This window comes from Mirounga leonina, unplaced genomic scaffold, assembly GCF_011800145.1.
Source record: "Mirounga leonina isolate KUSES-001 unplaced genomic scaffold, KU_Mleo_1.0 Mir_101595, whole genome shotgun sequence".
Taxonomy (NCBI): domain Eukaryota; kingdom Metazoa; phylum Chordata; class Mammalia; order Carnivora; family Phocidae; genus Mirounga; species Mirounga leonina.
The window spans coordinates 5385037-5408278 of record NW_023270158.1 but is presented as its reverse complement, the minus strand read 5'-3'; the positions used below and the strand labels follow the sequence as shown (position 1 = coordinate 5408278).

General features: G+C 42.9%; 1 protein-coding gene across 5 annotated transcripts in view; it reads left to right on the top strand.

Moving 5' to 3' along the window:
- The window catches only part of SH3KBP1 (SH3 domain containing kinase binding protein 1), a 335649-nt gene that overhangs the window by 186910 nt on the left and 125497 nt on the right, over positions 1 to 23242 (top strand). For 3 of the 5 annotated variants that reach the window (XM_035000513.1, XM_035000502.1, XM_035000508.1), the window contains one exon: positions 8093 to 8298. In XM_035000513.1, the coding sequence (XP_034856404.1) occupies positions 8093 to 8298 (206 nt within the window). Of the gene's footprint in view, positions 1 to 4435; positions 4511 to 8092; positions 8299 to 20450; positions 20877 to 23242 lie in introns of those variants that run through there. The other 2 variants (XM_035000518.1, XM_035000515.1) reach the window with 2 other exon arrangements.

Below are 23242 nucleotides of genomic sequence, written 5' to 3'. Positions count from 1 at the left end.
ATCATGACCTGAGCCGAAGGCAGTCGCTTAACCGACTGAGCCACCCACGCGTCCCTCCAATTTGTTAGTTTGAATGTGCATCCAGAGGAGGTGCATGCTTTGTAACTTATATCTGATTATGATCAGATGTGTTTCAAGTCTTTCTAAATCTCTGGATTCCTCCTCCATGTCTCCTTTTTCCCTTGTAATTTTATTTATTTATTTATTTATTTATTTATTTATTTATTTATTTATTTATTTATTTATATGACAGAGAGAGAGAGAGAGCATAAGCAGGAGGAGTGGCAGGCAGTGGGAGAGGGAGAAGCAGGCTCTCTAAGCAGAGAGCCCGACGTGGGGCTCAATCCCAGGACCCCGGGATCATGACCTGAGCCGAAGGCAGATGCTTAACCGACTGAGCCACCCAGAAGCCCCTCCCTTGTAATTTTTTACTGAACAAACTGAGGTCCTTTGTCCATTAATTTCCCACCACCTGTCTTTGCTGATTTCATCTCTGTTATGCTATCGACTCTGTGTTCCTGTAAATTGATAATCACATCTAGGGGCTTGATTAAATTGAGGTTTGAAATATATATATATATTCCCTAAAATGTCATAGATGGTGGTGTATCATCTATATGAAGGCTCATAATGTCTAGCTGTCTTTGTTTTTGAATGTTAGCAGCCACCAACGATTCTCACCCAGATCTGTTGGGGCTTCCAGAATGACCCCAACAAGGAATTTTTTTAAAGATTTTATTTATTTATTTGACAGAGAGAGACAAAGCGAGAGAAGGAACACAAGCAGGGGGAGTGGGAGAGGGAGAAGCAGGCTTCCCGCTGAGCAGGGAGCCTGATGCGGGGCTTGATCCCAGGACCCTGGGACCATGACCTGAGCTGAAGGCAGACGCTTAACAACTGAGCCACGCAGGCACCCACCAACAAGGAATTTTTTAAAAGAATGAAATGGGCTCCCATGTAGCAGACCAATAATAATAATAATAATGTGGGCAGAATCTTAGGAATAGAAAGGAATTTAGAGATCGTCCAGCCGGTGTCAGATAAGAACCCTAAAGTCCAGGGAAACTAAGTTCTGGGTGTGGCATGGCTTATAAGTGACGAGGCCACAATTATATTCAGGCTTTTCACACACACTTTGGTATTGCTTTTATTCTGGCCTGCAGTTTACCCTTTCACAGAGCATCTGACAAATTTCAAATTTGACTAGAGTTTAGATTATTTCTTCCTATTGCAGATCATGATTAATTAATTACCTTTTCATTTTCCATTTTGCACGTGCTGGTATTGACTAAATGTGAAAGAGAACTACTTATAGGGGTGCCTGGGTGGCTCAGTCGGCTAAGCTGCTGACTCTTTGTTTTGGCTCAGGTCATGATCTTGGGGTCCTGGGATTGAGCTCCATGTTGAGCCCTGTGTCGGGCTCCGTGCTCGGTGGGGAGTCTACTTGAGATTCTCACCCTCTCCCTCCCCCCAACTCATGCATGCTCTTTCTCTCTCTCCCTCTCTCTCTCTAAAAAAAGAACTAATTATAAATTATACTGATATTAAATTATAATCAGAGAATATCCTGAATCCATAAGATTTATTTGGACGCTGAGGCAAATCCAGATATTACTGTTGTCCAATTTCATTTTCAGACAAATTTTGCTTCACATTTGAGACATAAACGTGTCTTATTTCTAACATATTTTTTAATATTATTGAATTTCTCAGATTCTAAAGTAAATGTTGTAAAACCAAAAAGTATTCCTGTTAGTTTTTTTCTTTAAAAAAACATCATTTAGCTACAGAAACATTTTGTTCAATTATTTTCCATAATTTTCAGAGGGACAAGGTTTGCATTTTCTTTCTGTAACCATTAATAACTAGATTTCAGTTTGAATTGACTTTGTTGTTTGCCTAATTCTTTATTTTGGGATTTTAGATTCTGAATCTTTAGTGATTTGTCAAGCTAAGACGAAGATGAAGATGGCCTTTTAAAACTTGGGGCAAACCACTTTCATGATATAGAAATATTGTATTTCATTAGTTGTAAGATAAAGATTGTTCTTTTTTATTTTGTACATTTTGTTCTTTTTAGTATTAGTTGGTATTTGTATTGTATATGACATTCTATTAGCATTGAAGAGCAATTAGCAAATTGATGAAACAGTTTTAAGCAAAATTAGATGCCAGGATAAACATATGATTTTCTGTTGAAATTCTAAAATTCTTCCCTTTTTTTTTTTTAAAGATTTATTTATTTATTTATTTATTTGACAGAGAGAGACACAGTGAGAGAGGGAACACAAGCAGGGGGAGTGGGAGAGAGGGAAGCCGGCTTCCTGCAGAGCAGGGAACCCGATGTGGGGCTCGATCCCAGGACCCTGGGACCATGACCCGAGCCGAAGGCAGACGCTTAACGACTGAGCCACCCAGGTGCCCCTAAAATTCTTCCCTTTTAGAGTGTTTGCTGCCTTCAGGTATTAATACTTAATAGTGATAGTAGAGTATTTCTGCCAATGGAATAAACAGCACTCATATTCATGAACTTTCCAATTGCCCGTCTCCTTTGCGCTTTAGATAGAACATGTGTGTCCTCGTTCACCCGCAGCCCAGGCTCCATTTCCCATCGCCTTGCTGCCAGTGAACAGGTCTTTGCACACATGCTTGGCCATTCAGAGACATCAGAGCTGTGGTCTCCCTCAGTGATCCTCAGACTTGGTCCTGGGGAAGAACACAGGGAGGTTCTGTTGTACTTGGAGGGACTTTATCAAAATGCTGATTTCTTTTTCTTCCGCTTTCTTTTTCTGACACTGAGAGGACTCCCGCTGTTTAGTTTGGGAGGACCTCGCTTGCAAAACATCTGCGTCCTTAGGAATAATGTCACCTTGATGACCAAAGTGAAGCAGAATAAAAATTACCCAAATAAAACAAGCTGCTGTTATTTGCTCTTTTTTTTTTTTTTTTTTTTGGTCATCAAAGTCCTCAAGAGCTGCAAATCTAACACGAACCTTTGAGACACTCTCTTGTTTCTTTGGATGATTCTTACGTAGCCAGTGGTTTTGAACATCTAAGTTTTTGCTTTAATTGGATGGAGCACACTTGTCAAAAAGGGCAGACTTCAGAAGGAGGGTGTCCCACCATGCCTGTAGGACATGGAAATGGGAAATACCCGATGGCATTTCAGTTGTCCATCTGATCATTCACAGTTCTCTTCATGTCTCAGGAGTGACGTGGCCCAGAAGCTGACTTGATGTTTCCTGTTGGAGTTTTCCATTTTCCTAAAGAATGTTCTAAGAAGTGAGACAAGTTGCTCCCTCCCTCTCAGTTCCTCTCTCTGTAAATGTAGCCTGCCTTTCTCTCCCTCAGACTTATTATGAGTGAGCTGTATGACTGGCCTCTAGTTTGATATTTAGCTTGTAAGCCATAAGAGAACCTGTTTGTTGGGTAATGTAGAGTAATGCATTTATTAATTGAGTTTGCCTTTAGCAAACCATTTTACCTGCCCATGGTATTCTCTGTGAGGGGTGTGTGTGTGTGTGTGTGTGTGTGTGTGTGTGTGTACTCAAACTAGGACAGTGTGTGTATATTTTCTGTACTTATGATTCCGGAGAAATTTGGCCTTTAGCTATGTGTCCAGTCCTATGCTCTTGATAACCTCTACTTGTAACAACAAAAAAGAGATAATTTGAATTTGACAGTGGGTGAGTCCTATGTCCTCATGCTAAGTACAGTCTCGTGACTGATATGGCAAAAGCTCAATTAAGGTGTTTCAAGAAATAGGGTTTTCTGCTGTCCGCAGTGCTAAGCAGAAAGCCCCTTACATCTACACGGATGACACTATTGGTTTCAATCCTTATTGGTGAGCTCCCCCGCCCCCAGCATATTAGTGCCTTTTCTTGCTGAAAGGTACGAAGGGTAAAATCTTTAAAGAGAATTCTGTGCCTTGTTGAGAATCGTGGGGTCGTGGATATCATTTTGTATTATACAGGGCCCTAGGGGTAGAAGATAAAAGATAATGGGCCTAAATCTATATTACGCATGGGTCATACTCTCCAAAGAGGAGTTTGCCCTGTATAATTGAGTTCATTAAGGAATCCAATTAATTGGATTTCTTCTGGTTAATTGAGGTTTTCCTTTTCTTGAGTTAAAATGCAGAAATGGCTTCCAGGTTTAAATTGGGCCTAATCTACATGCCAGTCATTTGCAGAAGCAAGCCCCTCTTCTGGGTGCTCATTGCCATCATGGTTGCGTGGGGACTTTGGGCTCATTCCTTAACATTCTTAAATTCTGCCTAATGGTCTCTAATTAATTTGCCAATAAAACTCTTACAGCGGATTCATTGAAGGCAAGTTCAGTTAAAGACTCTCCCTCTTCCTTCTTTTGCCATCATTTGCTCCCCCTTCCCCCCTCTTGTTTTTCTCTCCCCTTCTCTTCTCTCATTCACTGTCAGGAAAGACTACCTTTGAAGGGACAATTCTGTACCGAGCTGCACCCGGAAAGACGGAGGGCCACAGACGCTATTACAGTGAGTGACCTTAACAGCAGGAGGCAATTGTAAAGTTAACATCCGGGTACTTGTGGTTTTTGACACGGCCGCACTTTCCTGAGCTGCTCATGCTTCTGCCAAGTGTCTGTGTGAATTTCTGATGCAAGGACATGGACTTATTTGCCCGAATAAGTGCTGTCTCCTTGGTATGTGCTACAGGAGCATCCTCATCACCAGCCCTGGCGCTTTCTCGTTTGCTTTGTGCCTCTGCCATGTGTGTGACATGCGTGCATGAGCCATGCGTGCAGAGAAGGGACCGGTAGCATTTGTCACGGCATACGTATTTGTGCCAGTATCTCTGGGCCTCTGGGGTGGTGTAAGATGGCTTCCCATGGAGATGTCAACCTCTCGCGGTTACTGCTTTTCCTGAGTGGCTCATTAGAAACCAATAAACCATTTCTTCATTGCGTGTTCAAAGAAATAAGAATGCGGCATGAAAGCCTACGCCAGAAATGGTGTTCTGCTCTGCTCATTCTGCCAGGCACCGCACGACAGACTTCTTTTGGCAGGACCAACATATAGCCTTTTGTGTTATGAGATAAAGCTGCCAAAAGTTGAGGGGGAAGGACATGAATGAGATTAATGAATGAATTTCATGAAGCCCTTAGAACAGTTCCTGCCGCTGAATGGCACTGTGCACGTGAGTTTTAAATTTAAAATCAACAAAAATGGCTCACAGATCTGAATTGATCCATGCTGGAATATTTCGGTCAGTTACACAAAAGTGTAATTTATGATGTCATTTGGCCCGCCGTATAACAGAGAAAACTTGAGGCTTTTTTCTTTTTTTACCTTGAAGGCAAAGCCTCCACCCTGGTGTGCAGGTACACATATGCATCCATCCTACGTACGCAGAAGTGGTGAAAGAGAAGGTGCAGATGTGAACGCCAGAACCCGGCTTCTCACACCGTCTGGGGTGCAGTTCGTTCTTATTTCCGTCCCCCCACAGACGGAGAACTGGTCTTGCTGTACACGACTTTACTACGCATGCCGTGTGCCGCCTGCACCTCACCACGGGTGGTTGACAAACCGGGACTGGTCTACTCCCTGGTCACCTAGACGAGTCCCCTGGCCACACGTCTGAAGTCATAGCGGTGCCCACCGCTCTAAGCGCTTCCAAACAAGCACACTTCCTGCGCTCAGCGCGCGGTGTACCGGTCACAACCCCTTCATGACCTGGCCCCAGCCCGCAGACGACACTCTGAGCCATACTGCCCGTGGGGGTCACTGACACGGGGACACTTTATAGGAAAGCAAGTATGATGGGCACCAGTAGCTAAAAGCTGCAGCACCCAACCGACATGAAATGTCACCTTTCTTTCCCTCCAAAGGGAAGGAACTAGATTCTGAGTTATTTCACCAACCCAGATATTCAGCTATATGATTTGCATACTGAAAAGCGATAGAAGCAGGCTGCCAGAATGTCTGGAAGAAAAATCTGCTGTGGGTTTCCTTCCCAGTCCATGCTTATGTGGCTGAAAGACTGCCCCCTCTCCCCATGTAATGTGAAGAGCATTTCTCACAGTGATTAATAGAAAGTCATTAAGATGAGCCCGGAAGGCATCGAATCCCTGAAACCAGAAGCTCAGTGAAATCAGAATGGCACTGGTTGAAAACATCATGGTTCTAATTAATGAGGAAAGATAGAAGACTCCTTCAGATTCCTCTCTTTGAAGAACTAAAACAGCCTTGCCCTAATCCACTTGCCTGCTGCCTTCTGCGGCTGCTGCTGGTGGTGGTGGGGAGGGCAGGACGGTGAGGGTTTTTTCCACTAACTCTTTCTTTATTCCACCCTCAAATGGGTCTTTCCAACCCAGAAAGGAATATACAAGCCATTTATCACATAGAAAGGATCCATACGGCAAAATGAGAACATGTTAAAGGGGAAATGACACAATATTTAGACTCCAAAATTATATCTCCAGCAGGGATATTTCCAAAAACAATGAACAAATAAACACACAAATGGATAGCTAATCCAGGGGGGTTCTCCATGTTTGCACACTCAAATTCAGTCCTATAAATTGCAGCCGACCCCACGGCTGCAGGCTGCTCCTCATGGCTCTGTCCTCCATTCTTGCTCACAAATGCTGTTCTTTACTTAATTAAAATGTACAACAGGGATCTTCCTCCTCCCCCCTTCCTTTGTGGCCTATAAATGCCATTTTATTGAAAACAGCAGCAGCAACAAACACAGCCATTGTTTTAATTTTAAGGATTTGATTTTGAAACTTGTTGGCAATTTATAATGACCTTTTGATATTTTATCTGTTTTCATTTAACAGTTCCTTCCTGCCCTGAGACTTCTTTATTTGAATGACTTCGACATTTTATAACATTTTATGTGAGCAATTATTTGGTGTATTGTTCATATGTACTAGGAGCCCACCTTCCCTATGGAGGGATAGCGCACGATTGCCTAATACAGAACCAACTTTGATTATGTACTTTCATCGAGGGCATTGTTGTCATCAGGGGATATACAGTAAATGTTCAGGAGCTATTCTACACACCTAGAGGCTTTAGAGACAGATTGAATGGCAAACTAGTATTCCATAAAATATCCTTTGAATCCTGCCCTTTGATGGCATGACTGATGCACTGACTTTCAAAGTAAGAGTGTACACCCAGAAATTAACTAGAAACAAATAGGCTCTTCCTTTTAGGAACATGATTGTGGGCAGAGCTTGGGGAATAAAGAATCTGGGAGGTAAGTGTTCACGCTGTCTTGCTGATAACTATCTGATGACTTCCAACACATGCCACAGGAAGTCGAAGGAAGGGTGTCATGTCCCCAGTGTTCTTCTTTGGAAAGGGATTCAGCTTTGGGGAAATGATGGCATTGAAGGAGGGGAAGAAGAGCGGTAGGCTCGGAGGAGTCCGGCCTCCGGGAGGGCAGCTTCCTTTCCCTCTTTAACAAACACAATCATCTTGCCAGGGAAAGCGTCTCAATGTCAAGTTTGGTTTAATGCTTTCCTCGAGAAACATGTCTGCGTGCATTTATTCCTTGTGAAGCCATCCAGAGAGATTTAATTCTTTGGCAGTCATAATTTTATGTGGTTTCTTTAATTGCTAATTTGTTTAAATGGCTTTTAGCTTTACAGTTTCCCTTTAGGAAATGTTACTTTCATTGCTAATTGCTAATTGCCATGAGTCATAGAGATTGGAGGTACAGTATGTGATACTGGCAGGGTGGGGAGGTGAGGACAGGGTGGGAAGGGTTGTTATCATGCAGACTGTGGCAAAACAAGTTTGTGTCAGAATCAGGCTCGGGCTGAAGAGTGGTGAAATGTCACACTTACAGAGATCTGCTTTGAAATTAGATTTTTTTTTTGAAGAATTTTGACTCACTTCTTAAAATTAAAGGCTGTGGGTGGGGAGATCGAACAAAACTCAGAGCCACCCAAATGCAACATATTCAACACACTAAATGGAAAGCCCCAGTGCAGGTTGTCCTATGCCCAGTAACACTTTTAGAGGTGGTTCCTGGCTGGCTGTGAGGCACTTCACAGCTATGGCTGATTTCTGAGCTCTTTCTCTCCCCGTCCCCACTCTTGACAGGTTTAAGGGAAACCACAGGCTCCGAGAGTGATGGGGGTGACTCGAGCAGTACCAAATCCGAAGGTGCCAACGGGACAGTCGCAACTGCAGCAATCCAGCCGAAGAAAGTTAAGGGAGTGGGCTTTGGAGATATATTCAAAGACAAACCAATAAAACTAAGACCAAGGTCGATTGAAGTAGAGAATGACTTTCTACCGGTGGAGAAGGTATGTTCAACAGTTTCTGTTTTATTTCAACACAGTGTGGAGTACCCAAAAGTCCATTGTAGGGCATCTGAGACTTCTTATGCCTCTTCTGGGGTGTCGGCGTCCTCACATGCTAGCTGTTTGCTCTCTCCCCTTTGAGGCTCTCCCTTTGTGTTTCTGGAAAGGCTCATGCTCTAGTTTGCGTCTTCTCTTCTTACTGATGTCTCTGTGGAATGCGTCTCAGTATGACTTTTCAAATGGACCTGCACTTCTCCATTCCCCTCCACCACCACCCCCCAAAAAGCCCCTCATGCCTGGACCCAGCTAAACACATGACCATGACACTCGCGAGCGCAGACTGATCTATCACTTCTCCTTGTCCGTTTCTCTGGTGCTTAGTGCCTGGGTGTGTTGACTGGTTCTGCAGTAGACCAAGGGGGTTGCGCGTTCTTTTCTCTAGGAGTTAGGTGGGAATGATTTCAGACGGCCGAAAGGAAGTCTCCCGCATGTGGGTATGATGGGGATGGGTTGTGCTGTGACTCCCTGCGTTGCTACCATCAGGAAGCTGGCTGTTTTCTTCCACCTCTCTGGTTCTGGGTTGCGGAGAGGCAGACAGCGTGTTGCTGCTGAGTACGCGGTTGCCACAGCAACACACCCAGAGCCACCGAGCTTGTGGCTGTCGGTGACGTCTACTGTGGTACACTTCTGAGCACCAGAGCTTTGCTTAGGATTTGATAAATACTGTGGAATTTTCCAGATTGTAATAAGCTACACTTGTGCTGTGCTTAAGGAATGTTTGTTAATTCGATTTAGTGCTGAAACTTTTGCTTTGATGTTTGTGCCAGTAGGCTCGGGGGATGGGGCATTGGCAGCATCTCTAACTCAGGTTTATCGGTGGCTTTTAAATGTTTTTCATTTTTCAGGTGAGATGAATTTTTAAAAGTTGCGTCATCTTCCACAGCTGTAGAACTTCCAGCCACCTCTTTCCCCCAGCCCCCAGCAGCCTTGCCTGGTGTCATCATGCATTAGAATCTGGAAAGGAAACTTTGGGACACTTAATACTCTTAGAGATGAAAAAGGCAGAAAGGGCAGAGACTTAGACATGAAAGACTGTTCCATTTACATTCTTCTTCTGCTGCAGCTTATCTGAGCCAGCTTTGTTTCTTCCAGTAAGCATTATATGATATTTCTCAAGATCTGAAAGCTATCTACTTGGTATCCCAGCTTGCGAACTCATTTCTCCTTCACACGATCACTTTCAGATTCCTGTAAATATTTACGAAAGAGCAAGTCCCCATCTTGGGAAGAAACAATGGATGTCGTTTTTCTTCATTTTACTCAGCTGGTTGAAATGAACACGACCAGGGCGCCTGGGTGGCTCAGTTGGTTAAGCGACTGCCTTCGGCTCAGGTCGTGATCCTGGAGTCCCGGGATCGAGTCCTGCATCGGGCTCCCTGCTCGGCGGGGAGCCTGCTTCTCCCTCTGACCCTCCCCCTCTCATGCTCTCTGTCTCTCATTCTCTCTCAAATAAATAAAAAAAAAATCTTTAGGGGCGCCTGGGTGGCTCAGTTGGCTAAGCGACTGCCTTCGGCTCAGGTCATGATCCCGGAGTCCCGGGATCGAGTCCCGCATCGGGCTCCCTGCTCGGCGGGGAGTCTGCTTCTCCCTCTGACCCTCTTCCCTCTCATGCTCTCTGTCTCTCATTCTCTGTCTCAAATAAATAAATAAAATCTTAAAAAAAAAAAAAGAAATGAACACGACCATTGGCTCAGTCAGCAAACAGTTAACTCTTTCTGTTTGCTTTGTGATTCTTGGGTCTTATTCTTCTCTGCCTAGAAGGACAGTGTGTGTGTGTGTGTGTGTGTGTGACTTCTATTGTTGCTATGAAGATTCGTTTCAAGCAGCAGCAGCAGCATCACGTCTAATACTCCTGAGCTGGTATCTCAGCACACTTCTCTGAACCCCGGGGCCACATGCCCCACTGCCCACTTGCGCATCTCCGCTGGAAGATCTTAAATTCTTACTAGCTCGCCCAACCCTGAACTCATCGTCATTCCCCCTCGAACCACTCTGCCCACAGCCTTCCACATCTCAGGGAAGGCAGTGCCACTCCCCCTCCTACACGTCAGGACTAAAGCCTTGGGGTTGCCCCTGACTTCTTCTCTCACAAGCCATGTCCGACCCATCAGGTGACTCCATCAGTTCTGCCTCCGTGAATGCCTGGCACCCACCACCGCTCATCCCCTTCATGGCTCCCCTGCTCTCTCGCCATCACTCAGTGGCCTCCTAATAGGGCTTTCTGCTTCTCCCTTTCCCCTACAGTCTCGTCTCAGCAGTGAAGCCGGGGTGATCCTTTGAAAGCCCAAGTCGGATCATGCCACTCCTCTGCTTGTGTCCCTGCAGAGGCTCCCCCGAGAACCAGAGTGAAAGGCCTGCCCCGGGCCCGCAGGCTGAAGTGATTCGATTCCATTACCACGCGGACTTCCTCCCTCTCCTTCTCCCCTTGCTTACTCTGTCCTGGCCCCTTACTTTTCCCTAAACACGCCAAGCACCCTCCCACTTGGAGCCCTTTATCACAGTGCTTTCCTCTGGCTGGACACCCTGCTTCCACCTGCCCACTTGGCTGCCTCCCGCTCCCTCCTCCCCCAGACTTTGCTCAGACTTCACCTTTTGAGCAAGCCCCGCCCTGGCGCACTCATTCTAAAACATGCTCCCTTGGCCTAGCCTGCTCACTTGTGCTGCATTTTTTGTTTTCCATAGCCTGCAACCTTTTCTAATGTAATATTTATTTTTTTATCGTGTTTATTATTTATTTTATTCACTGATATATGCCATGTGCTTGGAACACTGTGCGGCACATAATAGGCTAGGTGCTCAGTAAGTATTAGATGTATGAATAATATTAAACTATATTAACATAGCACTCTAGAGATTACAGACCTCTATGAAATGAGGGGACTGGGTGGGATAATATAACAGATATATAGTTGAAAATATAGTGGCTGTATGGTTTGTTGCGTTTTTGTGAAGCAGAGATTTATTGTATTGGGCTTAGTGACATGACACGTTAACATCATCAGAGTAATATGTATGTATGTGTGCGTGTGTGTGCATCTTCATTCATGATTTGTTTGCAGAAGGAAACCATGTGTTGGCAGCAGTCTTAACCCGTTCCTCATTGTGAAGCCTCTGGGGAAAATGTAAACTTCCCTGCTTGCTTTACTGGCTGTGGACAATTTTTTTTACAGCATCTAAGAGGACTCAGAACTATCTCCACTCCCTGTTGTTGGCGCTATGGATAGTTGCATAGATTTATGGATCCATTATATTATTGCACAACCAGGCATGAGAGCTGAGGAGTGCGATAATGTTTTACTAGTGCACAACCTGGTTCTTGTCACTTTTGAGATGGTTTTGTGTCCAGGATTTATGTTTGTGGAAGGAAGTTTCCTTTGAGAATTGAGCACACTGTTTGGATTTTGCGGAAGCACAAATTGGATCTCATGTGACAGCATTTGTTAGGTGAGACCCAAGCAGGTCTTCCACATAGGCTCGGGCAGTTGGCCTTCTGAGATGGCTGGTTTGATAACTTGGATGAAAAAAAAAAAAAAGGAATCTGGTAATTTTTAACAACTGCAAGCATATTCTGTTTTCCATTCAAGTTGGGAAGTTTTGAGATCCACTTTTGTGGATCAGTCACTAGAAAATTCTGTGCTTGTTTTCCATATGCTCTAATCCATATCAGCCTAACCAGAGTGACTAAGTGCTGATAATTATACTAGGAGAGATACTACAGAACACTACCCGCCCCCAACACTAGGGAAATAGTGAGTAGTCTTGCTTCTCAATTTATTGAGCTATAGGCAAGGACCCTGTTTATGAGTCCTTTTATCACTGTGAATGATTTGTTTAATGCACCATTTAACTGAAATATTTACAGATGAAATTATTTCATGTCAGGATTTTGCTTCCAGTAATTTGGAAGATGGAAGAGTGGGTAGGGCACAAAGGAAACAAGATTGGTCATGAGTTGATAATTGTTGAAACTGGATGGTGCATAACATATGGGATCAGCATCCTGTACTCTATTTTTATATATACTGTAAACTTCCCTTGATAAAAGGTTAAAGAAGAAAAAGAAGAACCTTGGGAAAAAATATAACATTTAAACTAAGCCCAGAAATAAGTATGTGTTATATTAAAATAATGGAAAATACAGTATGTCTAAAGATGAACCAAGTTAAATATCATAAGATTAGAAGGGCATGGTACCATTGTCCTAGCTCACTGACCCTGACAAAATCACTAACCTCAATGAGGCCATATGTAAAATGGGAATACTCTGTATACCTGTCCTATCCCATAAGACTTAAAAAAATGTTATATAACAGAAAATACTTTGAAATTATAAATGTAACTCATTTCAACTAATATTTATTGAGTACTCACTATATGTTCAGCCCTGGGGACACAGTGGTGAATGAGACCAGGTCACTGCCCTCGGGGAGCTGCAGAAAAGTAAACAAGCAATAATAATACAGTGTGGGGAATGCCACAAGTTGAGATCAGGTTGAGAACGCAGTGCTGAACTGTAGGAGCCCTTGGGCATGGTAGGAAGTGATGAGTTGTGAGGGAGGCGGGAGAATGAGTGTTCATGTACGAGTGTGTGTACCTCCTTCCTACAGGAAGTAATGTCTAGACTTCCTGTAGGAAGTAATGTTTTTAGGCCTACCGGAAGTGATGTTTAGGCTGAGAACCATGGTGTCCAGTAGACATTCATTAAGCCAAGGAGCACAAAGTTATCAAGGTGAAAAGAGCAGCATGTATTAATGCCTTGAATGGAAATTGAAATAGCACAGAGCATGTGTCAAGGCTTCAGCAGGAAGTGGAAAGATGAGAATAGAGAAGGAGCAGGGCCCAGATCAGGAAGGGCCTGGTGACTTGTTAAAGAGTTTGGACTTGATCTTAAAGGCAGTGAGGAGCTATCAGTGCGGAGCTGTTTTCAACAAGAGAGTGATATGATCAGGTAGGTGGTTTAGAGAAAGTATTCCAATTTACAGTGGGAGGAGTGGATTACAGAAGACAGGGTGACTAAAATTGAGGAGAGAGGTTAACAGAAACCTATGTTGGCTCTCCCACTGCCCCTGCAATCTAGGTTCTAAACCAGTTAATGAATAAGATGAGTCAGTAGATGGGGAATCAAAATAATATTTTTGCTCCTTTTTTCAGTATGGATATCCATTTCACCCAGCACTGCTTATTGAAAAGATCATCCTTTCTGCACTGCACAGCCATTATCACCTTTGTCATAATTTAAGTGGCTATGTATGTGTTAGTCTGTTTCTGGACTCTCTGTTCTATTGGTCTATATTTGTCCTTGAACTTATTCTATACTACCTCAATTACTGTAGCTTTATAGTCAGTCTTGATATCTGGCAATTTAAATCTGCAATCTTTGTTCCTCTTCTTCAAGATTTCCTGGGCTATTCTTGACCTCTTGTATTTTCATATAAATTTTAGAATCAGCTTGTCACCCCCCCCACCAAAACAAACAAACAAACAAACAAAAAAACCTTTGGGATTTTGATTGGGATTGCATTGACTCTATAGATACGTTTGGGAAGAATTGATCACTTTCCAATCCATGAACATGGTATATTTCTCTATTTATGTAGCTCTTATTTCATTGTGTGAAAATTCCTCAAAGCTGTACACTTAAGATTTGTGCTCCTTTCTCTACCTATGTTATATAGCATTGCTGTTATTGATGAAGGCAAAGTTGAAGGATATAGATGAGTGTGAGAGCCAAATTGGCCTGCCAGCTGATCTCCAGAATTAGACAGACCCACCCACCCAGTCTCAGCAACATTATACTAAAGCAGACCCATGTGAGATAGAAGGGCCTGCCCCTTGGGGAAGAGCAGAGGCTAACTTTGAAGAGGAGGAAGAGAAGAGTTGAGCTGAACATGCCTAGTTTATTTTTTTGAAATTCACCTATCGGAGAAGTCATTTCATTCTCCTAGGGGAAAGTGAGCAAGGGGGCAGAGAGTTCCAGGAGTGTCCATTTGCATCCGGAAAGTGTCCATTTGGGTTCCCTTTTACATGGCAAGAAACATCAAGAGAAGAGAAATAGTTTTGCTCTCTGACAGTTTTGAGGTGTTGTCATAGATGGTTTGGGAAAATATTTTGAAGGTAGAATGAAGAAATTTGATAGTATGTGGAGGATAAAGGAGAAGGGAGGACTTGAAGATGATGCCTTGGGCACCCGGCTTAAGCAGCTGGGTGGTAGTATCATTCCCTGGTTAGAGACCACGAGAGAAGAAAGATATTTGGGGAGGAGAGAGGTCATGGGTTGTCTCAGACTAGCTGGATTTCTTAGGTACTTGTGGGCCCATCAAGTGGAGGCATCCAGCGGGCTGTTGGATAAAAAAGTCTGGTGATTGAGAGAGAACTGTAGATGTAGGTTTGAGAGTCATCAGCCTAGAGTTTCGGTTGGAAGACTATAAGCAAGAAGGCAACCCAGACAGGACCTTATTCTCATGAATACGGCTGGTACCTTCTATCCTCCACCTGTGGACCCAAGAAGGAATTTCCTCATCAGGCTGCTTCCCTGTGATCCCAGCCTGGCCCCAGTCTTTTTGTAAACTCCTTCCCTTTTCATGAGTCACTCAGATGATCACTCTGGTGAAACACTTAGGGAAGGGAATGTCAAGTATTACACATGGGTGGGTAAATTACAGATACTCAGGGGAGTCCCCAGGACCTAACCTGACATGCCTTTATGTAGAATAATCTTGGCTTTTTGATGCCAGCTCATTCCATGCCCAGGCTCTTTACGTTGGTTGTTTACAGGATTCCCTACAAAGAAATTCTCCAAGAAGCTCCTTTCCCATGGTCTTTCTGCCTTAGCTGATTGCCATTTGTGACTTCTGATGTCTCTTTCTTGCAATGATCCTGTGTTCTTTCTTCATTTGCTACCATATCCCACAACCTGACATTGTGTTTGTGACAGTCTCTTCAGTTCTAATCATCTTGGATCTCATTTGTCACCCAAATTAATGCCTTTGTAATATCAACATTGTAGCTTTCACTTGTAACAGAGAGTGATAATTAAAATTGTATATAAATGAGCTACTAATCATTTTTTTAATCAGCCAAATTGCAGTAAGAAAAATTTTACGATTTTTATATATAGGCAGTCTTTTTATCCATTTAGTAAAAATTCATCAAGCTGTATACTTAAGTACAATTAAAACATGTAAACATCTAAAATGATGATCTTCATTCCTTAAAAATGAGAGATTTATGTCTCTAATCTTTGAAGACTAGAAATAAGTTCTGGGGATCTTCAGGAGCTAACGGTATCTTCTTTGACTAATGAAGCACAACTCGGTCAAAACCTTGTTGTGATTACCTGAGACCTATAATATTAGATGGCCCTCATTTTGGTTGAAAGATAAGATTATGTGACATCTCTTGAGCGGTTGGAAAATCCGTGGTTTTTAATGAGTAGATGGTATTAAGATGCCCACTGGTTGCCTGGGTGAATGGTCTGGGATTTTCAGACTTCATTTTCTGTGTTATCTTTCCCCAAAGTGTCTCTGTTAAGTTTCCTTAACCAGGAGAAGTAAGGACAGGGGTGTTGGTAGGAAAAGGGAACCAGACACAGTATTACAAGATTACTCTTTGACATATTAGATATTGTTTACTGTTCTATATATGCTTGACATATACTTTCAAAAACACTCAGTATAGTAGTATTTTCTAAGAAATGTTTAATTGCAGCCAGAATATCACCAAGGATTGCATTCCCGTAAGGCCTTAAATTTATGTTTTTAGGAGTGTAGTGGTTATTAAGCATGCAGGCCAGATTGCCTGGGTTCACATCCCACCTCTGACTCTTCCTGGAACAGACTACTTAAGCACTCAGTGCTTTAGATTCCTCATCTGTAAAATTAGAATACCAATAGGACATGCTCCATATGGTTGTCACGAGGAGTGAGTAACACAAAAAATGGGTAGAAAAGTGCCTGGCATATAATCATCACTTGATTAATGTTCATAGTTATTATTGCTGCCCTTCTGGTTATTAGAACAGAAGGAGTGCCTGTAAATAGCAAAGCAGTTTCCAGGATCATTTCTTTAACTTTTTCTTTTTTTAAAAAAAAATTTTTTTTAGATTTTTTGAAAAGATTTTATTTATTTATTTGAGAGAGAGAGACCATGAGAGGGGAGTGGGTCAGAGGGAGAAGCAGACTCCCCGCTGAGCAGGGAGCCCGATGGAGAACTCGATCCCGGGGCTCCGGGATCATGACCTGAGCTGAAGGCAGTCGCTCAACCAACTGAGCCACCCAGGCACCCCATCTTTAACTTTTTCTTAAGGAAAATTTCAAACTCAGAGAAGTAGAATTGAATTGTGCTATGTCTGGATAGCTGTTTGTTTGACATCACCAAGTCTTAAATATTAGCCATTAGAAAGTAAGTGTCATGATTTTGGACCTTGCCATCATATTCCTATTTATAACTCCTTGAAAACCTTTGTTAAACTGTAGTGGGCCCTCAATAAATATTTGTGGACTGGATACATGAATATAATGTTTTGTCCTAATCCAGTTGAAATTATGAAGGAAGACTCATTATGTTTGGGGTCTGCTTGTGGTCTGGCTACAGATTCACTTTCTCATTTGTTTATTAATTGGCTCATTCATTCACTTACTGAAGCTTTATTGAATGCCTTTTATGGATCTGCAGCAGCAGCTCTGGAAATTTCTAGATAAATGAGCTCAGGAGTGGCAATCCATTTGTAAAGGAGTCAGCTAGGTGGCATGTCTGGATTCTGTATTAGCATGATACATGCATATTTTTTACCTGGCAGGATATTTGTTTGGGATGAGGTGGATCTGGTGTAGTTAACTGGAATGGAGTTAACACCTCCTCCCCTGCATCGCGCCTTGAATGAGCTGTCACATCCAGGCCTCTCATTTAGTGCTTTGCATTATGTATGCGTGGGAGAAAAGTGGGTAGGTATAAAAGTCATTATGATGCAGGGGAAAAGGACTAGCAGAGGTATGTCCAAAGCATGAAAGAGAATAGGGGAAGGAGCTATTACCTCTCCTGGAGGTCCAGAAGGAAGGGATGGGGTATCAAGCAAAGTGAGATTTGAGCAAAGTATTAAAAGATAAATGGGCTATCGTGTTATGGGTAGCATGTGCATGGACAAAGAGAGAGTATGGTTATGCAGAAGGGCTGTATTTGGCTGGAGTACAGGGGATGTGGTCGTGGTGGTGGAGGAGGAGGTAGGGGGATGGAGGGGAGGTGGGCCCTCTTCCCCCAGGGCTCTGCCAGCCGCTTCACGCGAGCTGTACTTCTGGGTGAGCTGGCCAGTCGGTGGAGGAGTTCCGCTGGGGAGTGGCATGATCAGATTGGCACTTTAGAGATAACCGGGGAGGTGCTGAGCAATGTGAACTGGAGATGAGGAGGAAGTAGCTGGGAGAGTTGCCAGCCCCGGGGCTCCGTGGTTGATGACTAATTGGCCAGGCACCAGGAACTTCTAGTAGCTCTTGGAAAGGGGCAGATGGACCCACCTCATGCACACTCTTTGAGCTGGGCCGCTGTAGCCTGGGTTGGCAGCAGAACTGACAGAAGAGCCAAGTTTCCTTTCAAAGAAAACTCTTTTGTGTATTATGGGAAGCAAAAGGCTAGGACTCGGCATTCAGCTCTCTTTGTTAAGAGATAGGCTAAGGATATAGAGATAATAAATAAATGAAGTTGGGAAGGCATTGTTAATTACATTTCTGTAGATATATTCATGAATATTATGTATGTCCCTACATCACACATGTACATTTATTTATGTATGCATATACATGCCTCCAGCTTATCTCCCTAATTAGCTTTTTTTTTTTAAGATTTTATTTACTTGACACAGAGAGAGCGAGACAGAGAGACAGAGAGCAAGCACAAGCAGGGGGAATGGCAGGCAGGGGAGAAGCAGGCTCACCGCTGATCAGGGAGCCCGATGAGGGACTCGATCCCAGGACCCCGGGACCACGACCTAAGCTGAAGGCAGACGCTTGATGACTGAGCCACCCAGGCGCCCTCCTAATTAGCTTTTTAATAAACTTTTAATTTTAGGGGTTAAGCATCTGTCTTCGGCTCAGGTCATGATCCTGGGGTCCTGGGATCGAGTCCTGCATCGGGCTCCCCGCTCAGTGGGAACCCTGATTCTCCCTCTGCCTCTGCCCCTCCCCCTGCCTGTGCTCTCTCCCCCCCCCGAAAAATAAATAAATAAATAAACAAATAAATAAAATCTTTAAAAAAGATTTTTAATTTTAGAATAGTTTTAGATTTGTAGAATAGTTGTAAAGAGGATACAGAGAGTTCCCACATACCCTGCACCTAGTTTGCTCTGTTCTTAACATCTCACATTAATCTGGTACATTTGTCACAATTAATGAACCAATATTGATATATGATTATTAACTCAATTCTGTCCTTTCTTCAGATTTCCTTAGGTTTTGCCTGATGTCCTTTCTCTGTTCCAGGATCCCATCTAGGATACCCCATTGCATCACATCTCCTCAGGCCCCTCTCGGGGTTTCTCAGACTTGCCATGTTTTTGATAACCTTGGCAATTTAGAGAAAATTTTCAGAATGTCCTTAAATTAGCATTTGTCCGACATTTTTCTCATGCTTAGACTGCAGTGGTGGATTTGGGGAGGAAGACCACAGTGGGGAAGGGCCGTTCTCATCACATCATATCAAGGGCGCATCCCATCAGCATGACTGCTCACTGTTGATGTTGACTTTGGTCACCTAACTGAGGTCATGTTTATCAGATTTCTTCACTGGAAAGTTGTTCTGTTTTTTTCCCTTTTTCTAGTTTCAACTCTTTAAAAAAAAAAAAGATTTTATTTATTTGAGAGAGAGACAGAGATAGCGACAGAGATAGCATGAGAGAGCATGAGCGGGAAGGAGAGGGAGAAGCAGGCTTCCCGCAGAGCAGGGAGCCCGATGTGGGGCTCGATCCCATGACCCTGGGATCATGACCTGAGCCGAAGGCAGACGCCTAACCGACTGAGCCACCCAGGCACCCCTAGATTCAACTCTTTAGAAAGAAGTCACAATGTGTACCTTACACTTAAGGAGTGGGGAGTTCCGCTCCCCTCCTTGAGGGAGGAGTATCGTCATCAATTAGTGGGAATTCTCTGCAGGCAATATGTCTATTCTCTCCATCCTAGTTAAGTTTTGATAAGGTGATTTCTTATCTGCCCCCTAAATTCCAAATGTTAATTCCCTACCGCCTGCACCACCTTGCCGTTCGCAGCCTACTGACATCTCCCACATTTGTTTTCTTGCGTGATATATAAACAGTCCTATGTCTTATTTACCCAAGCAGATTGCACATTTCTTGAGCACTGAGGTAGCATCTCATTCAAAACCCCCTACACCACCGGCAGTTACTAAATATTGAATAAGTGGTTTTTAAATTAGTACAATTCAAAAATTCAAAAATTCCCCATAGTTAGGAAGTGAAACGGGTCCTCAGAGTGTGAGTACATGAGGACTGTGGTAAGGTGAGGGTACTGTTGACTTGGTACCCTGCCCTGTGATATAGTCCTGAATTTGTGATAGCGGCTAATAGGGTGCTTACTTTGTACCAGCTACTTTATTAAGCACTTGATATATATTACCTATTTAATCTTCCAGGCAACCCTATAGATTGGTGCTTTTATCCCCATTTTATAGATAAGAAAACTGAGGTGAATGGAGGTTAAATGAGTTGCTCAAAATCACACCACTGAGAAGTGGTCCAGCTGGGATTTTGGTCTCAGACACTCTGGCTCTAGAGTTTTAAACTCTTAACCACTGGGCTCTAAATCCATTGAAGTGGTGATTAAAATGGTATCTCATTTGGGGCCATAACAAGATTGCTATTTAAACATTTTATCCCAATCTGTGAGGATACTACCAACAACATGGCTAGCAACAGTTTTGCTGGAGTTTTCCTAGGGTGGATGTTTCTATAAAGCCATCACTGTTTTTTTCCTTCTTCAGTTTTTTTTCTTTTTTTTTTTTAAATGAGTAATTTTTGTGTATTACCATTAATTTCACGTCTTTAAAATACAGGTATTTTTGCCACAGACATTTCACATACAAACCATCTTCTAGATCTGTGTCACTCCCCATCAGATTATCTGTTGAGAGATAGTGGGCTTTTTATTTTCTCTCTGATGTTTTTAAACAGAAGTGGCTGCTGGGTCCTGCCAAATAAACACTCCTTCAGTGTGTTCCTTGTCTGAATGGTCACACCTGTGGGTCCCCGGGAGACAGCTACATTCCTGCAGCGATGCAGGCAAGGGAGGAGGACTTCTCGCAAAGCCACCCAAGCCATGAATCGGCTCTGGCTTCCTGAACCGTAAACAAATGTGAGCTTTGTTCTCCCTATTGCTCATTTGGTCCCAAGTATGACTCAGGGTTAGGCTGGGTCCTTCAGGCTCTGTGCCTTTGGCTGTTGGAAGGAAGTGGGAGGGTTCCAGGGTACTTCTGGGACCTTTTCAAACTGAAGAAAGGAGGCTGACTGCATGATGGGAGAAGAGGTATTTCTTTCTTTGCTTTTAGAGATGTAATAAGTCCCCTTAATCTTGCATCTTGTCTGCGCTGTTTTCTAACGAGACTTGTAATGGGTTTGCCCTGGTGGGTTACAAAGAGTGTCTGCAGGCCAGGATCCCCCTCAGGGGGCCAGGGGGTGGGAGCGTGGATCTGCTAAGGAAGAACCTATAGTGCGGAGGAGTCTTTTCTCAAGTCAGATATTGCACTGGAACTCCGTAGCTGTTTTAACAGCCCCCCCCACCACCCCTTTGGTCAATCCGGCCATTGATTTTTACAGATGTTTTCAATTTCTCTGTGTCTTGGGTTTTCATGTGCTCATACTGCAGAGAGTCATTTAGATGGGCAGTTTGCACAAGCAGTAACTGTTACACCATGCCACCGAGATGTTTAGCAATTACAGATGTTTGTACAGTAAACAAATCCAGCTTGCTCTTCAGGTTAACTTAGGAGAGAAGAATATGTCCCCCCAGAGTTAACCAGCTACGGGGCATTTCACTCTTGGAAGGCATGGACATTTGGAATTTTCCTGGTGAGTGGAGAAGCTGTGAGTAGTGACTTCTGGGTGCTGGTGAACTGTTGTTGTTGTCTTTTTTTTTTATAGAGGTAAAGATGTTTGGCTAATTGCGTAGGACTGAGCATTTATATTCATTTGCTTATATATACAGCAAAATAAAGACACTAAATTATTTGACATTCCAACAGTTTGCTAGTGATAGGTGGTCTTGTTTCTCTCTGTGGGTTGTTCGTATTTGTCTACCTAAAAGCAGAAGTCTGTCATTTTCCAAACACAGAATAAAATTCCCTAAATAAACCACAGCATAAGTAAGGCTTACAGTGCGTCATATGTCTTCCATATTCCTGTCTCTTGTTAAAAAAATTTTTAAAGGGGAGAGTGGATGATATCTATAAAATATGTCTCTTTGTGTCTTTTTCTATTGACTTTAACTCGTAATGTCTTCAGAATTACATGAAAAGGAAGATAGCATGACAAAAGGAAACACATTGTTTTAACACATCACTTTAGGAGTAGGAGAACTTCTTGAAAAGTTTTTTAATGGCATCTAATGCTTGTCTAGAAGGACATGAGTGTTGACAGCAGCTGGCTAACGTAAAAATATATTCTTCCGCAATGGATTGAGAGAATTTTCTTGTTGAAAGCTATCTTAAATTTGCTGCTGCTGCTGATTATTATTATTATTATTATTATTATTATTATTATTATTACCAGATATCATTGTTCTGAGTTCTGAAAAGTAGACATGACAATTAGATATTTATCTGCAAAATTCAGCTGGTGACTCTTTGAGAAAGGAGTGAAAGCACGTTGATTGTAAGGTGTGACCTACGGGAAAAGGTTCAGCAATGGCACTGAGCTCCTGCAGGAGCCTCTCTGGCTCCCTCAGGCTAGGGCCTGGAGATGGCACAGGCAGGGTAGCCCCTGGGACCCTTAAAGGTTTTGTGACTTCTAAACTACTAATTCGCATTATTGAACCCCCCACCACCTGACCACTTTGCTTATTCGTCTCTCAAAATGGAAATAGCCCTGTTACTTCTCTGATTACAGGAGTTCTTTAAAATGATTATTATAATAATAAAAACTCAAAGTTAAAGAATATGAATAAATTGCCCTTAATCCTATTATCCAGGAACAACCGTTTTATATGTATCCTTCCAGACTCTTATCAGAACAGAAGTGTCCATGCATCTTTCTTTAATATGACACATGAAGTCATATTAAATGTTACCTGTTTTTAGAACTTAACATATTATGGACCCCCCTTTCTTTCAGACAAGTGCATGGTCATCCCTTGTATACAGGCGTACCACCATTTATTGAACCAATCCTCCTGTAATAACTATTTAGATTGCTTCCACATTTTTAATATTAAGAACAACATTCTTGTATATGCATCATTGTACCTGCCCTGATTATTTTTTCAGGCTGAATTTCTAAGAGAGGAATTTCCAGGTTAAAGGCTGACTTAATTCTGGTTGGTTTTGTTTATAATGAAAATAGCCTAAGTACATGTTAAAAAAATTCCAACAGAAAAAAAGTAAGACTTTCTCAGTCTCACGCAATCAGCTTTACTTGCCAGTGGAAATCCCCATAAAAGTTTTCTATGTACTCCTATAGAAATGTAGGATGTTTTGGGGGTGTCTGGGTGGCTCGGTCAGTTAAGCGTCTGCCTTTGGCTCAGGTCATGATCCCAGGGTCCTGGGATTGAGCCCCACGTCTGGGCTCTCTGCTCAGTGGGGAGCCTGCTTCTCCCTCTCCCTCTGCCTGCCGCTCCCCCACTAGTGCTCTCTCTCTCTCTCTGTCCATCAAATAAATAAATAAAATCTTTTTAAAAAA